This window comes from Glandiceps talaboti, chromosome 23 (assembly GCF_964340395.1).
Source record: "Glandiceps talaboti chromosome 23, keGlaTala1.1, whole genome shotgun sequence".
Classification (NCBI taxonomy): domain Eukaryota; kingdom Metazoa; phylum Hemichordata; class Enteropneusta; family Spengelidae; genus Glandiceps; species Glandiceps talaboti.
Window position 1 is genome coordinate 9,462,836 of NC_135571.1, and position 18,658 is coordinate 9,481,493.

Consider the following 18,658-nt stretch of genomic DNA (forward strand, 5'->3'; position numbering starts at 1 on the left):
CAAGCAGTTAACTATTATCCTGTATTATGAAGTCAGTGTCTCCATGGAGGTATAAGGTGTCTCTAACCATAGGCTTTGATCATGAAAATGTTTCACCCATTCTAGTAATGGTAGTCAGTGTCCCTAAGCAAACCTTGTAAAGATGTTACACCCATTCTACTAGTAGTCAATGTCTGTGACCAAACATTTTATGATAGGGGAACTGCTAATAATATTGTTTACATGGCAGTAGAAACAGGCTTCTACTGAAAAAAATATGCATGGACTTGATGATTTTAATGGCTTCAATTGTTTACTTTCCAACTGATAATCAACATGTAAATTTGTCTACTTTTACATCCCCATATGCACAGTATACATGTATGTACATTTTTGTACCTCTTGTTACGGTAGAAATTACCAAAATAGAAATAAAGTGAAGTATACGCCATGGAGTTTGAAGAAAGGAATTTTACTGCAACCTCAAAAATTAATTAACTACTTACACAAATAAATGGCTAAGAATGAAATAAAGTTTACAAGTATTACTACTAAATAAATAACTAATACCTTGCTTGGTCGAGAGCACAGTGTAATCAAAAGTTGCTGTAATTTCGAGGGTTCGCCGCAGAACAGTCTTGATAAGTGTCAATGAGTTCGAAGGAGTTCACAGTATAGTTCAGTTGCACGATAGATTTAGTCCGAAAATTGTCTACGTTAGAAGGCTACACATGTACAGTTGACTGACGTGGCAATATGCAAATACATCGACGAGGCAAAATTGTACCTTTTTCCATCCAGCACTTCAGAGCCGTAAGCTTCAACTTTTACCAACTTTCAGCACTTTTCCTCAGCCTTGCACTCCGCTATTCATTTCAGGCTTTCATCCTTCAAGTACTCAGATTCTAATGGCTATCTCCCTTCACGTCTTGTCCACTCGGATGTTTCCAGTCTCTGCTGAAATCTCGAGCTGTACTCTCTTATATAGTGACTTAACATCTGGCTAAAGTATTTGCATCTTGCATTCCAGGAACAGCTTCACCTGGGCGAACGAGGGCGCTGTCAAATGTGACCTACTTTGAACATGTAACGCATACCCTCATTAATTTAAATACGTCCTCTCGACCAAGACATCTCTCTCGACCAAGCTCGTTAAGTTAATTTTAAATAAATACATTTACAAAATATGGGCATCATAACACTCTATACCTTTCTTTTGCATTTGAAGTTGTCTTTGTATGAGAAAAAACACCATATCTCATGAGTGAAACACCATGGCAGCTTCATTTCTCCTGTAATTGTATCTTTGTGTAAAAAAAACCTATTGTCTCATGAGTGAAACACCATGGCAACTTCATTTCTCCTGTAATTGTATCTTTGTGTTAAACAAAACACTGTCTCATGAGTGAAACACCATGGCAACTTCATTTCTCCTGTAATTGTATCTTTGTGTAAAAAAAAACACTGTCTAATGTAATGAGTGAAACACCTACAACTTCATTTCTCGGGTAATTGTATCTTTTGTGTTCAAAACATCTTGGCTTATGAGTGAAACACCAAGGCTACTTTATTTTTCCTGTAATTGAATGTGTTAAAAACCACTGTCTCATGAGTGAAACACCAAGGCAACTTCATTTCTCCTGTAATTGTATCTTTGTGTAAAAAAACCCATCTTGGCTTATGAGTGAAACATCAATGCTACTTCATTTCCCCTGTATTGTGCCTTCTTAGACATCTAAGTGTTATCTGATACAGTAATAGGGTGGCATGACAGGTTATATTGTACAGACATTGTCTGTATCTTCACTTTGTAAAGATCTTGTATAACTCATTGTTGTCATTAATCTTTATACAAACCTCACACACTATGTAACTTTAATACAGCCCATTTATTGCTAGCTAATGTCTCTATCAAAATTTAAGATGTTATGTTGTATTGATAATATCAATTTCAATAGCTAAAATTCTTGAGTGAAATTGCAAAATTGAAGATGTTACACCCCATTTTTTATTTTATATATTTATTTATTTATTTATTTAACTTTGACAAAAGTCAGACAATCTGTACAGGTGACACACACCTATAAATGTGGACCCCCAAAATAATGATGATATTGTCAATTTCTGTTTTCAAAATTATTGAAGTTGTTGCACCTCTTTTACATTTTAGATAGATATTAGATGCAGTTTTTAGCTCTGTATTTTTAGCCACACCTTTAAGGTAGTGTACATAGAGAAGCTATATTTCATATGATACATAAATCTTAGATCAAGTATTGATTACCTCGACTTCCCACATTATGCATGTACAAATGTAGTTTATTCACTCAAATGTTATCCAGAAAGACTCATGTCATTGCATAATCTCATATATCATTTATTACCTTGACCGGAGTTGACCCATAATTTAACTTGTGCACTTTGTAAACCAAACTTGGTTAAAGACAGTCTTTAGGGACACATGATATGCAATTCATCTCTTCATTGTCTTGGTATGTTGACATGGGTGTCATAACAGACATGTATAAGATATATGTGGAATGTCTGTACACTATAAATACAGATTTCAAGAAAATTACAACCCATAACATCAAAGTAAAGCATTTTCTGTATGTATCATAATCATTTATAGCATTCATATCAAGTACAACCCATAACACCAAAGTAAAGCATTTTGTGTATGTATCATAATCATTTATAGCATCCATATCAAGTACAACCCATAACATCAAAGTAAAGCATTTTGTGTATGTACCACAATCATTTATAGCATCCATATCAAGTACAACCCATAACATCAAAGTAAAGCATTTTCTGTATGCACCACAATCATTTATAGCATCCATATCAAGTACAACCCATAACACCAAAGTAAAGCATTTTGTGTATGTATCATAATCATTTATAGCATTCATATCAAGTACAACCCATAACATCAAAGTAAAGCATTTTGTGTATGCACCACAATCATTTATAGCATCCATATCAAGTACAACCCATAACACCAAAGTAAAGCATTTTGTGTATGTATCATAATCATTTATAGCATCCATATCAAGTACAACCCATAACATCAAAGTAAAGCATTTTCTGTATGTATCATAATCATTTATAGCATTCATATCAAGTACAACCCATAACATCAAAGTAAAGTGTTTTCTGTATGTACCACAATCATTTATAGCATCCATACATGATGTATGTATGTGCCCATGATGAAGGCTAAGCAAGAAGTGTTGAATGTATGAATAAAGGGACTCCTAGTTTTATATGTAAAGGCTGGTACATCAAGTCTCTTACATGTAGGTAATGTGTGAGATAATTGTCAAAGCAAAGTATAGTAGACAGACAAATTTATTGAAAACATACAATCCTCTTTCTCCCAACTTGTACTTAGTTGTGTACAAAAAAATACCCCCTTGGGAGAATTAAACATGCTGTAACTGTAATTTTGTCATTTAGAGGTCTATTTTATCTACAAGTAGTACAGTAATAAGTTGTGATCATGATTCATTGGGGTGATGATTTTGGGTGTGACACAAAATCATTTTGATTGGATATATTGCACCGTATGTATATAGCTACACAAATGTGTTTATCAAAATGCCATTCAGTACAGTGCAGGGTGTAGGATATTACAAGTAAGTTATATCTACGCAGAATGAAATAGAGTTTGTGATATTATGAGCAAGTCATTATATGATATGGTTTATGATTTATGATATTACAAATAAGTTATTATATCTACATGTACATATAAAAAAACAGGGTGTACGATATTACGAGTAAGTTAGTATATCTACACATAACGAAATAGAGTTTGTGATATTATGAGCATTGAAGTCATTATATAATATTTCTACATCTACACATAATGAAATAGAGTTTATGATATTACGAGCAAGTCATTATATGATATATCTACATCTACACAGAACGAAATAGAGTTTATGATATTACGAGCAAGTCATTATATCTACACAAAACAGTGCTAAAAAAACCCCATTCAAATTGCAGTTTTAATGAAAAAATTGATTACAATGAGATTGGGACATCAGGACACGTATATCTCTATATCAATACATACTACTTTACATATGTACATCAAGCCATTATCTTAATAACTACTATGATGTTGAATTCCTTAACTGCAAACCATTTAATTTTGACATTAATACATACACCTCGCGTACATTTGGTGAAAGTTCTACTGCATCAATCCATTTATTTATTTATTTATTTATTTATTTATTTATCATTTGTAAATTTATATATTTATTGAAAGTGTCATTAATATATGTACTGATAACATTTAGAAATTCTATTACTTTAGGACTTTTAACTTTGACCGTGACATTAATACATATGCATGTATTTGTCATTCATATGTAATAGATTTAATGAAAGTTCTACTGCATCAAATCATTTATTTATATATTTATTTAAAGTGTCAATGATATCTATACTGATAAGATTTAGAAATTCTGATGCCTCAAGACATTTAATTTTAACAGTGACTCTGTGAGGGATGTACCTTTCGTAAATTTGGTGAAAGTTCTACTACATCAAATCATTTATATATAGTATCAGCAGCATTTGTACTGATAAGATTTAGAAATTCTAATGCCTTGAGACATTTTATTTTGACGGTGACATGTACCTTTCTTAAATTAGGTGAAAGTTGCACTGTATCAAACCATTTATTTATTTACTTATCATTTATAAATTTATATATTTATTGAAAGTGCCATTGATATCTGTACTCGTAAGATTTAGAAATTCTAATGCCACAAGACATTTAATTTTGACCGTGACATTACCTGTATGTTTCATAAATTTGGCATAATGCATACATGTAGTAATATAGATATGGGAATCCAGTCCCAAACCGTATCAAAAGTTCTGAAGTCCCAATACATCAAAATCAATTATTGGGTATCAAGGTGCTATAGTTGTCAGGCTTAGAACAAAATTACATAGATATGGGAGGCCAGTCCAAACTGTAGCAAAAGCTCTGAAGTCCCAGTACATCAAGTCAATTATTTATTATTGAGGTACATAGAGTTATCAGGCTTAGAACAAAATTACATAGATATGGGAGTCCAGTCCAAACTGTAGCAAAAGCTCTGAAGTCCCAGTACATCAAGTCAATTATTTATTATTGAGGTACGTATAGTTGTCAGGCTTAGAATAAAATTACATAGATATGGGAGTCCAGTCCAAACTGTAGCAAAAGCTCTGAAGTCTCAGTACATCAAGTCAATTATTTATTATTGAGGTACGTATAGTTGTCAGGCTTAGAATAAAATTACATAGATATGGGAGGCCAGTCCAAACTGTAGCAAAAGTTCTGAAGTCCCAATACATCAAGTCAATTATTTATTATTGAGGTACATGTACAGTAGTTGTCGGGCTTAGAAAATATTACACAGTAATATGGGGAGTTCAGTCCCAAACGATAGCAGAAGCTCTAAAGTCCCAATACATTAAAGTCAATTACTGGTTATTAAGAATCATATAGTTGTCAGACTCGTAGAAACATTATAATTTATAGTAATAGACACACTTATATATTATGACATGTAAGTCTTAGTGCATCAGTGATCAAGTCACTTATGATTGGAATTTGAAGAAACAGTCACATAGCCATACATGTCTATGACATATTAGAGTTCTAACTAGTTTGTCAAGTCATGTCAAGAAGTTAAAACTAAACACACAAGTTACATATTGGTAATACATCCATGGTTACATCATAGACAGTGGAGAAGCCACTACAATACATGTGAATGACAGGAAATAGTGTAATAAAGTCATGTATGTTTACATTGTCTTTGTAATGCAGATACTACTGTACAAGATTAGATGTTTTATTGAGTTTTTTTGTGAATAGCCTACAATGCAAATGGATAGTCCATGAATAGACCACATTAGAATAGACACAATAGACTATTGAGAACTTTGTTTTCCTACCATTCAAGATTGACTTTGTGTAAAGTTAGTTCCCCCTCCACTGTCTGTGCATTCCCATAGACTCCTCACTAACAAGGGTCTATGTGGAACCATAGCAGAGGGTCAAGACGTGTCGAACCTTGAAGCATATATTTTCAGAGCTAATGATGTACAGAATATGTACATTTGTAATTAGACTGATAACATATAGTTTGACAATTTATTTCATGTTTAAAATTATAAATAGAAATATGAAATTGTATGCAATGACCTATTTATTATGATATTTACATATATGTACATGAACAGACACAAATACGTACATTACATGTATTGAAGTGGACGACCATGACAGGCAAACACACCAACAAACAGGCAGGTTGGGTAGAGCACACAGAAAGGAACAGATAGACAGAAAAACAGACAGACAGACAGACAGACAGACATGGACAGGAGAGACAGACAGACAGACAGACAGGTGGATGAACACACAGAAAGGAACAGATAGACAGACAGACAGACAGACATGGAAAGACAGACAGACATAGATGGACAGACATAGACAGATGAGGAGACAAACAGATGGAGAGACAGTCAGACAGACATAAAATGTACCTTTCTTTACATGATAACTATCTGCATAGATATTGGGATGTGTATTTTACCTGTGTTCATATTTTCAATGCTTGTACCATCATTTTGATGGAGAAACCCTGGTAAAATATAAGGAAAAGTTCAAACTCGGGTACATTTTACCTACTTACTATTCTCAAAAATAACACCGACATGGTCCCATTTATGATGGAAGGACTGTAGTACGTGTGACATATTTCTGAAATGTTGTCTGCTGATAATGGTCCCAAGATATTCCACATTTTAAAATTCTTGTCATTTTTGTTTGTAAATTTTCAGCTCGGCATGAATTCACCTCAAGAAGACCTAGCATTAGGTCAACAACCAGACCCAGATGCTATTAAAATGTTTGTCGGCCAAATACCAAGATCGATGGACGAAAATGACCTCAGAAAATTTTTCCATGAATACGGCGAAGTTTATCAGTTGAATGTTTTGAGAGACAGAGCTACAGGTCAAAGCAAAGGTAAGAATTAGATAATTTATTAATTCATGTGTATTTTTGCATCGTTTTGCTGTAAAGGAAAAGTCTTTTCAGGCTTATTTCATCCTTTTAGATGTTAGTCCTAAATAGTTTTCTTCAATCACCCAAGCAAAATAAGAGTGACCTAAGGGGTCTTGTCACTACAAGTCACGAGACGAGTATTTACAAAACTGTCAGGTCACGAGTATTTCCCGGCTGAATGAAGAAAATATTGGAGAATAAAATACTTATACCAGTGCCTGTAATACCAAAGAAATCTCGGACAGTTATGGCAATATTGAATGTTTTGATTCATATTTCGAAAACTGGCAAACCAGTGACATAGACACACATTGTCATGGCATAGAAACACGTTGTTGTGACATAGACACACATTGTCATGACATAGACACACATTGTCATGACATAGACACACATTGTTGTGACATAGACACACGTTGTCATGACAGACACACATTGTTGTGACATAGACACACATTGTAGTGACATAGACACATATTGTTGTGACATAGACACACATTGTCATGACATAGACACACATTGTCATGACATAGACACATTGTCATGACATAGACACACATTGTCATGACACAGACACACATTGTTGTGACATAGACACACATTGTTGTGACATAGACACACATTGTAGTGACATAGACACATATTGTCATGACATAGACACACATTGTCATGACATAGACACACATTGTCATGACATAGACACACATTGTTGTGACATAGACACACATTGTAGTGACATAGACACATATTGTCATGACATAGACACACATTGTCATGACATAGACACACATTGTCATGACATAGACACACATTGTTGTGACATAGACATACATTGTCATGACATAGACACACATTGTCGTGACATAGACACACATTGTCATGACATAGACACACATTGTCATGACATAGACACACATTGTTGTGACATAGACACATATTGTTGTGACATAGACACACATTGTCATGACATAGACACACATTGTCATGACATAGACACACATTGTTGTGACATAGACACACATTGTCATGACATAGACACACATTGTCATGACATAGACACACATTGTCATGACATAGACACACATTGTCATGACATAGACACACATTGTTGTGACATAGACACACATTGTAGTGACATAGACACATATTGTCATGACATAGACACACATTGTCATGACATAGACACATTGTCATGACATAGACACACATTGTTGTGACATAGACACACATTGTCATGACATAGACACACATTGTCATGACATAGACACACATTGTCATGACATAGACACACATTGTAGTGACATAGACACATATTGTCATGACATAGACACACATTGTCATGACATAGACACATATTGTCATGACATAGACACACATTGTCATGACATAGACACACATTGTCATGACATAGACATACATTGTCGTGACATAGACACACATTGTTGTGACATAGACATACATTGTCATGACATAGACACACATTGTCGTGACATAGACACACATTGTCATGACATAGACACACATTGTCATGACATAGACACACATTGTTGTGACATAGACACATATTGTTGTGACATAGACACACATTGTCATGACATAGACACACATTGTCATGACATAGACACACATTGTTGTGACATAGACACACATTGTCATGACATAGACACACATTGTCATGACATAGACACACATTGTCATGACATAGACACACATTGTCATGACATAGACATACATTGTCATGACATAGACATACATTGTTGTGACATAGACACACATTGTCATGACATAGACACACATTGTTGTGACATAGACACACATTGTAGTGACATAGACACATATTGTTGTGACATAGACACACATTGTCATGACATAGACACACATTGTCATGACATAGACACACATTGTCATGACATAGACACACATTGTCATGACATAGACATACATTGTTGTGACATAGACATACATTGTCATGACATAGACACACATTGTCGTGACATAGACATACATTGTCATGACATAGACACACATTGTCATGACATAGACACACATTGTCGTGACATAGACACACATTGTCATGACATAGACACACATTGTCATGACATAGACACACATTGTCGTGACATAGACACACATTGTCATGACATAGACACACATTGTCATGACATAGACACACATTGTTGTGACATAGACACACATTGTTGTGACATAGACACACATTGTCATGACATAGACACACAATGTTGTGACATAGACACACATTGTCATGACAGACACACATTGTCATGACATAGACACATATTGTCGTGACATAGACATACATTGTCATGACATAGACACACATTGTCGTGACATAGACACACATTATCGTGACATAGACACACATTGTCATGACATAGACACACATTGTCGTGACATAGACACACATTGTCATGACATAGACACACATTATCGTGACATAGACACACATTGTCATGACATAGACACACATTGTCGTGACATAGACATACATTGTCATGACATAGACACACATTGTCGTGACATAGACACACATTGTCATGACATAGACACACATTATCGTGACATAGACATACATTGTCATGACATAGACACACATTGTCGTGACATAGACACACATTGTCATGACATAGACACACATTATCGTGACATAGACACACATTGTCATGACATAGACACACATTGTCGTGACATAGACACACATTATCGTGACATAGACACACATTGTCATGACATAGACACACATTGTCATGACATAGACACACGTTGTCATGACATAGACACACATTGTTGTGACATAGACACATTGTTATGACATAGAATAACCAGGGTATAAATTCCATATTTTTTTGTTGAACTCGACTCGTGTGCATGGTACAAGTATTGAATTATTGCTATCAACTTACACTTGACTTTAGGTGATAAAAGAGCACCTTGGTAACTTCCTCTCATTTGAAATCTTGTAAAAAAATAAGCTCTACTGCACTTGACATGTGTTCAGCCTCTTTGGAGATTTCTTGCAAGGGTTTATGGGAAAATCTATGATGACATTTGCCATATCCCCGTCTTAACAAATACAAAACCTGTTTCTACATGCTGTTTATTTGTTATCACTAATTTCATATTACTATAATAATTATAATAATTATAGTAGTATGAAATTAGTGATAACAAATAAACAGCATGTAGAAACAGGTTTTGTATTTGTCAAAGCGGGGTTGTGGCAAATGTCATCATACATGTAGTTTTTCCCATAAACCCTTGCAAGAAATCGCCAAAGTGGCTTAATTAGTTACCTTGTTTCCAAGTTATTGTGTGGATTTCAACCAGATGTTCTGATATGTAAGTACCGGTACATTAAGAATAGATAAAAAGTAGGTCTCAAGCACTCAACTCAAAAAGGTCTCAAACACTTGACTGTACAATGTAAGCATAATTTCAATGGCTATGTTCCATTACAATATATGTATACATGTACATAGATTTTAATTTATTTAATTTTATTGATACTTTCATAGGTTGCTGTTTTGTTACGTTTTACAAGAGAAAATCAGCTTTAGCTGCTCAGAATGCACTTCACAATATCAAGACAATGCCAGGGGTAAGTATTGCTAATGTATTCCCTTCCCCTTCCCCACACCACATCCGCACCCCCACACACCATATGCCCAACACACACCATACCCAACCCTCTCCATTTTGAATTATATCCCAGAATGCACTCCACCACATCAAGACAATGCCAGGGGTAAGTATGCTAATATATTCGCCTCCCCTCTCATATACCATACAACACCACAACACACACTGCACCCCCACCCTCTTCCTCTTCATTTTGAATTGTCAATGCCAGAAGAAAGTATACAAACGTATTTTGCAGAATTTTTTCAATGCCAAAAGAAAGTATACAAACATATTTTACAGTTCTCCCTGGCCGTGTCTTGTCAATGTCTACTACGTATTAAGCCATGCAATATTATTTCAGGCAATTATTTTTCCGGGTGATTGTACAGTCAATGTTACATGTGAAATCAGTTTATAAACTGTCATTAGAAGAACTGATGTCACTGTACTTTAAAAAAACCAAAAAATTAAATACAAATGTTATACAATATCATTGACTTTTATCGTGGCAATTGTTTTAAAACCATTTGTACAAATGTTACTGCCAGTAAATGTTATATCAGAGAGCAAGTTGTCAATAGGGGATCGGATGTAACTATTATGTGAAGTCCCACAATACCATCTCAGGTAATTGTTAAATTCAATTATTTGTAGACTATTTGGTGTACAAATTTTACTATCAATAAATGTAACATCAGACAGCAAATTGTCAATAAGTGATGACCATTTATGTGAAATCATACAATATCATCCCAGGTAATTGTTAAATTCAATAATTTTTATTTTAGCTATTTGCAACTTACAAATTTTACTGCCAATAAATGTTATACACTGTCAGACATTGTCAATAAATAGATGATCTGATGTAAGTATTACATGTATGTGAAGTCACTTAATAACATTTCAGATTTTATGAAGGCAATATATTTGTGCAGTCTATCAATATTATATTAAACTAAACTTTGTGTAGACAGACCACAAATAACTATGTATTTATGTCAATGTGTTTTGTACAGTGACTGAATATTACATGTATATCAGATTTATTGCATGCATTATTGCTTTGTGTACATTTAGAGTGGGTACACTTTACGAGTGAAAAATGACTGCGATTTTACAGTATTTGAAATATACACCCATTCTTGATAAACTATACACTCATTCTTGATAAACAGGGGTACTTCTTTTCTGTACAAACATGTAGCTGTATGAGTTTGGTAGATTTTAACTTTTTCTAAATATTTGGCCATGTTTGTTGGATAAGAATATACATTGTAAATGAAAACATTTCTACAGTGTTAACAGTATAGGAAATTTGAACTTTTTAAAAATGGCCACGTTTCTCTGCAGTAGCTCTAGCTGTATGTTTAAAGCCGGTCAAGAAATGATTGCATTGTAAATTTGAACTTTTTCTAGAAAAAAATCGCCACCATTTGTAACAGTGTAACAGTTTAGGAAATTTGAACCTTTAAAAATGGCTTCATTATCTGCAGTAGCACTAACTGTATGTTTAGAGCCAGTCAAAGAATGATTGTATAATAAATTTCAATCCTTTCTAAGTAAAATCACCACATTTCGTGAGTGTTGCAGTAGACATGTCACACAGAGAATACATTCTTTTACATGTAATTGAATCCAACAGGGCGAGCATCGTAGGAAATATTGCAAGTTAATGAAGCTCAAATTAGTACATGCCCCCCAGAGATAGAGGCCATGTCCCATGTATGCCAACATTGCTGTCATACTTGGTGCCTTGTGTCGGCCAACATGCTGGGTTAATAAAATCTTTAAATTCTATTTTAACAACCTCTGAGGGAGTGTCATGACGGCCACATAAAAGATATTAAATACACTAGATTAAGTCAAGGCAGCAGAATATGGAAAACATATCTGTGCAACTATTGAATTAGTATGGATAGATTTATAAAGGTCAGGTCACTCTAGTCCATAAAAAGTATCAAGATGCCATCTGATATAATGTGAAATCATTTCTCTTACACAAAGAAAAGACCTTATGTCAAAATTCTTTTTTGTTAGAATAACATTAGCTATTGAAAATTTAAACAAGATGGACTTTCAATGTACTATTGATAAACAAATTTTGATATAAATTTAAATATTGATGTATCTCGTTACACAAATATTGATATAGTGGTTACTATACAGAGACATGGGTTGACTTTTGTTGTAAAGTTGACCTGTATAATAGCTACATTCTAGACTAATGTACAATTTGTAATTATTACGTTTAAATGTAGTAAGTGAGTTATATATTGCATTTTATAGCAGCATCAAATTTCTGTACATATACATACATCATTACATGACTTTTGTTGCAAAGCTGATCTGTATATAATAGCTGTATTCTGGATTTGATATACAATTTTTAACTTTTACTTTTATAAAAATGCAGCTATATACAAGTTACAACATCATATTATACCTGGACTGACTTTTGTTGCAAAAACTGAAATGCATTAGCTAGATTCGGGATTTGATGTACAACTTGTAAATTTCATGTTTCAATGAATGAGTTATATATTGTATTTGATTACAACATCAAATTCACTATGTACATGTACATACATGGACTGACTTTTGCAAAACTGACCTGTACAATAGCTACATTCTGGATTGACGTACAGATCGTAACTTTTAATGGTACTTTTAAATTTAGCTATATATATTTGATTGCAACATCAAATTCGGTATGTACATGTACAAAACAGTACATTGGCTGACGTTTGTTGCAAAACTGACATGCATTACAATGTCCAGATAGCTACATACCGTACACTCAATGACATGCAATGTGGCTATACAATACATACATTGACATACAATGTAGCTATACAGTACTCTCAATGACATACAATGTCGCTGTAAAGTACATACATTGACATAAAATGTAGCTATACAGTATGTACATTGACATACAATGTAGCTATACAGTATGTACATTGACATACAATGTAGCTATACAATACATTGACATACAATGTAGCTATACAGTATGTACATTGACATACAATGTAGCTATACAATACGTACATTGACATACAATGTAGCTATACAGTACATACATTGACATACAATGTAGCTATACAGTACATACATTGACATACAATGTAGCTATACAGTACATACATTGACATACAATGTAGCTATACAGTACATACATTGACATACAATGTACAATGTAGCTACAATCTAACATTGGCATACAATTAAGCATCATTATGATTAACATGTTATTACTTTAGTAATTTAAATACAGTTATTCAAGTAGCTTAACAAGTAATTGTAACTTTGTTTCTGTGATAATAAATAAAAACAGGAAATGCCCAGTGGTTTCTGCCAGTCTCACATCTATTGAGTTGTGCAGTTTAAAAATAATGGGCAGAAATTAAAACCTGTGTATTTTGCATGGAAATTGTAATTTTAGTGTAGTTTTCCATAGCCCGAACACAGGGAAATATCTATTACATTATGCAATGTTGGAGTGCAATATATGCTATCAATTGAAAAAATATATATGTCTAAGTGCTACTGTAGGGGACTTGTACAAATGCATTTACTGCTGTGCAGTAATTATGGAACCTTTATTGTCACATATTTGTAAAGATTTAACAAAATTGAAAAAAGAGACCACAAGAAAGCATGGGAAACTTTCTAATTGCATCTACATCATGGTGTATGTATTTATACTCTATAGAAAAATAATTATAATAATAAAATATATTTATTCAGGGTAGTTCAAATAAGTGTTACAACACTAAAGTAAATGAAACTCTTCTTTCCATTGAGGCCCTCAAATATCACCATGTGGCAAATATTGGAAAGGCCTGGATGCTCTAAAAGAAAGACAAGAAACTCAATATGCTGTGACTGTTAAGTCTAGCATTGCAGTCTTTGATAGTTTGTTGTCATGTAGTCTGGAATGACTGCCCCAAAACATATATAGAACATATGGCCACTGCCCAGACTATATTCTGACAATGTCTTGTAGTTCTGTTGTGCCCCAAGCTATTTCTTTTAACAAAACATGTAGCGTTTGAACCTTACAATGAGTGTGATTGACCTGCGTTCTAAGTACATCACAGCCTTTAAAACTTTCACTTTAGGATTTAAATCTTGGAATTTATTTCTGTTTTCTTTTTGACTACTTCTTATTGACATATGTTAGTGATACTGTTAGACATTCTCAACCACTGAGTAAGTTCTATTTTTTAAGTAATGATATATTTATATATTTTTTTTATTTGCAGATGCATCATCCCATACAGATGAAACCCGCAGACAGTGAAAGTAGGAATGGTGGGTATTAAACATACATGCATACACAACATACACACACGTACACGTACACGCACACACACACACACACACACACACACACACACACACACACACACACACACACACACACACACACACACACACACACACACACATACACACACACACGCACGCACGCACACACACACACACGCATGCACACACACGCATTGCACATGCATACATACATACCTACATACCTATATACCTACATACATACATACATACATACATACATACATACATACCTACCTACATACATACATACATACATACATACATACATACATATATACATACATACATACATACATACATACATACATGCACACATACACATACATACATACATACATACATACATACACACACACAGAGACAGAGACACAGACTGACAGACGGACAGGCAGAGATAAGAAAGAAGTGAGAAGATTTCAGATTCATTGTTTTAACAGACTTTTGTAATTTATGTATTTATTAACGGGAAATCATGACACACAGTGGGGTACTTTCTCTAAAACACAACCCAAGTCACTTGTCATTCATGACTTTGCTGATAGGAAAGCTGTGACATGTACATTACTGAACACAGATGAAACTGTTGCATTTGATGCATTCTTAATTTGAAACGTTTTGACTCAACCATCTTGAAAAAAAAGCCTACTGAGGTGTGAACTAGACCAGATTTAAGTTGTTTTGTATTTATTAAATGTGAGTTTGAAGCTGTGACATTCTAAGCGATTTGGTGGGTGAGTGAGTGAGTGAGTGAGTGAGTGTGTGTGTGTGTGTGTGTGTGTGTGTGTGTGTGTGTGTGTGTGTGTGTGTGTGTGTGTGTGTGTGTGTGTGTGTGTGTGTGTGTGTGTGTGCGTGCGTGTGTGCGTGCGTGCATGTATGTGTGTGCAGGTTAATTGTCAGTGTTTTTTATGTTCAAATTAGTCAGTGTTTGATTTTGTTATTCTCAGTAGAAGAAAGGAAGTTGTTTGTTGGAATGGTGTCCAAAAAGTGTAATGAAACTGATACACGGCTAATGTTTGCTCCATATGGTACGATAGAAGAGTGTACAGTTCTTAGAGATGCACAGGGAAATAGTCGAGGTAAGCCTTTATTTACTGACCTGAGTTGGGAATAAGGAGATCATATATTGGTATCAGTTATCAGTTTTGCCAGCATTTAGATCTCTCAGTACTAATACTTTGCCATTAAATTGCCATTACTTTCCATAATTCTTCTTTGCTGTTACTGCCGTTGGTATAATTATGTTATTCTGCAATATTATTCTTCATTCAACTTGAAATTACTCGTGACTTTAGTTTTGTCACTACTCGTAGTTACAAAGACCCCTTAGGTCACTCATATTTTCTGTCTAAATGAAGGAATATATTGGAGGATAACATCGAAATGTTCACTATTCTTGTTCTTTTTTCATAGGATGTGCATTTGTGACATTTTCAACCAGACAGAGTGCATTGAATGCCATCAAAATCCTTCACCAGTCTTCAACTATGGAGGTAAGTTATGGCAGACATGTGAATTTAATGTACTTATCTCTTTAAGTAGTGTATACAGTCTGTTCAAGTGGTAAGCATATATGTGATGTAGGATGACCTTATGGTAGTGAAATATCTGTGTTATGGTAATGTTTGTACAACGTGGTAGTTACGTCAGTCTGTTTATGGTGGTACATGTACATACATACGTACATACATACATACATACATACATACATACATACATACATACATACGTACGTACGTACGTACATACATACATACATGCATGCATGCATGCATGCATGCATGCATGTATGCATACATACATACATACATACATACATACATACATACATACACACACACACACACACACACACACACACACACACGTACGTACGTACGTACGTACGTACGTACGTACGTACATACATACACACACACACATACATACATACATACATACATACATACATACATACATACATACATACATACATACATACATGTGATGTTTGTACACCATATGGTAGTCAAGTCAGTCTATTATGGTGGTATGTACATACATGTGATGTTTGGACAACATGTGGTAGTTAGGTCAGTGTGTTTATGGTGGTAAATGTGATGTTCTTATACAGTGTGGTTATAAGTCAGCCTTGTCTTATGTTTGTATGCAGCAACATTGCACGCTTGAAACTGTTGCTTATGATACAAAAGTCTAGAAACTATACATGTGGGCTCGTTTTCTACGATCTCTCTCTCCATGAACAAATTCTGTAAAAAATCTAACTAAATCTGCTGTGGAAAGGGTGAACAGCACTTGTCAGTAGTAATCCATCACACACTTACAGGCAGTCGTAATTGATTACTTTGTTCAGTACAAAGTCAATATCCAGTCTCAATGTAAGTCAAGTAAGAACGAGAAAACGTCATCAAGTTTATATCAACAATCCAATGGCAGTAAACTACTGCTGTTGTTGGTAAGAACAGAATGTTGTGTGCTAAAGAAAGCCATTTGAATATTGTAAATTGAACATTTTCAGTAAAGACTCATATTGCTGGAAAACAAAAATAAGTAAGTGACTAAAATACCTTCTTGTACATGAAAACAATTAATGTACCAGTCTGGTAATTGGTGAAAATTATTCTTTGAAAACTAGCTGAAGACTGAAAAGCACAAAATTTTCTAGTGATGAAAATATCTAGGTTTATAGTATGTGAAAGAGAGAGATCGTAAAAATGACCATGTGCCTATAGTTGATAGAGTATTCACAGCTTGAAAAACCTAACAGATGTTTATGAATCAATATTTGCCGCTATTATCGGTAACTTATTGTTGATTATATTTACATAATAACACATCTCTTCAGTCATATAACCTAGAAGTTTTGAATAACTTATTTTAATTGGTCAGACATCGTGTAAACAAATTTATCAAAATGCACCTTAGAATGTACATGATGTTGAACTCACACAGGTATACATGGCAACAGTTGACATGGCAACATTGTGCATAACTTTTCTCGTTGTACACATCTTTTTGATATAATATACACTCTTGTGTATGAACTGAATTTGGAAACAATGTGTGAATATTTACTGTTATTTCTCATTCACCTATAAATATCTTTATTTACGGCTTTCACCACTCATCTTCACACAGTGAGAACTCCATGTACTAGTATGTTGTTTTTGTTTCAGCTAATGATTCCATTTTATAATGCATTAATTGTGATATAGATGTTTACTGTGTGTGTCCGTTTGTTTTTCGATATATGCATGAATTTCTTTTCCTAGGGCTGTACGTCTCCCATCCAAGTGCGTTTTGCCGAAACATCTAAGGAACGAGACCAGAAGCGAATGCGTAAACAACTAGATCAAATGAAGGCAAGCGCTAGTGCCTCAGCAACCATGACAACCATACAGTCTATGGTGTGTAACACATTCTTCACCCACCCCCTGGCTCATCTAATGCATATTACTCTATTTCACACCTGCTGTACTTTCCCTGTGGTTCTTCCATTTGCTGTCAGAGTATTGACGCAAAACAACAAAGAAAACAATGTGTTTATTATTTGAATATTGACAAAAAAACAAGCAAACCGGTTTCAACGAACTCATC

The 18,658-nt window shown here is 34.3% G+C and overlaps 1 protein-coding gene and 1 non-coding gene across 13 annotated transcripts in view; both read left to right on the forward strand.

Annotated features, from left to right (window-relative positions):
• The window catches only part of LOC144452938 (CUGBP Elav-like family member 1), a 79,052-nt gene that overhangs the window by 33,245 nt on the left and 27,149 nt on the right, over positions 1-18,658 (forward strand). For 8 of the 12 annotated variants that reach the window (XM_078144156.1, XM_078144159.1, XM_078144161.1 and 5 more), the window contains 6 exons: positions 6,844-7,030; positions 10,603-10,685; positions 14,977-15,025; positions 16,009-16,140; positions 16,475-16,554; positions 18,334-18,468. In XM_078144156.1, coding sequence (XP_078000282.1) covers positions 6,844-7,030; positions 10,603-10,685; positions 14,977-15,025; positions 16,009-16,140; positions 16,475-16,554; positions 18,334-18,468 — 666 coding nt within the window. The remainder of the gene's footprint in view (positions 1-6,843; positions 7,031-10,602; positions 10,686-14,976; positions 15,026-16,008; positions 16,141-16,474; positions 16,555-18,333; positions 18,469-18,658) is intronic. The other 4 variants (XM_078144163.1, XM_078144167.1, XM_078144169.1 and 1 more) reach the window with 2 other exon arrangements.
• LOC144453226 (small nucleolar RNA SNORA84) lies at positions 14,051-14,187 on the forward strand. The gene has a single exon (XR_013482392.1). It is a non-coding gene; the product is annotated as a small nucleolar RNA SNORA84 (small nucleolar RNA).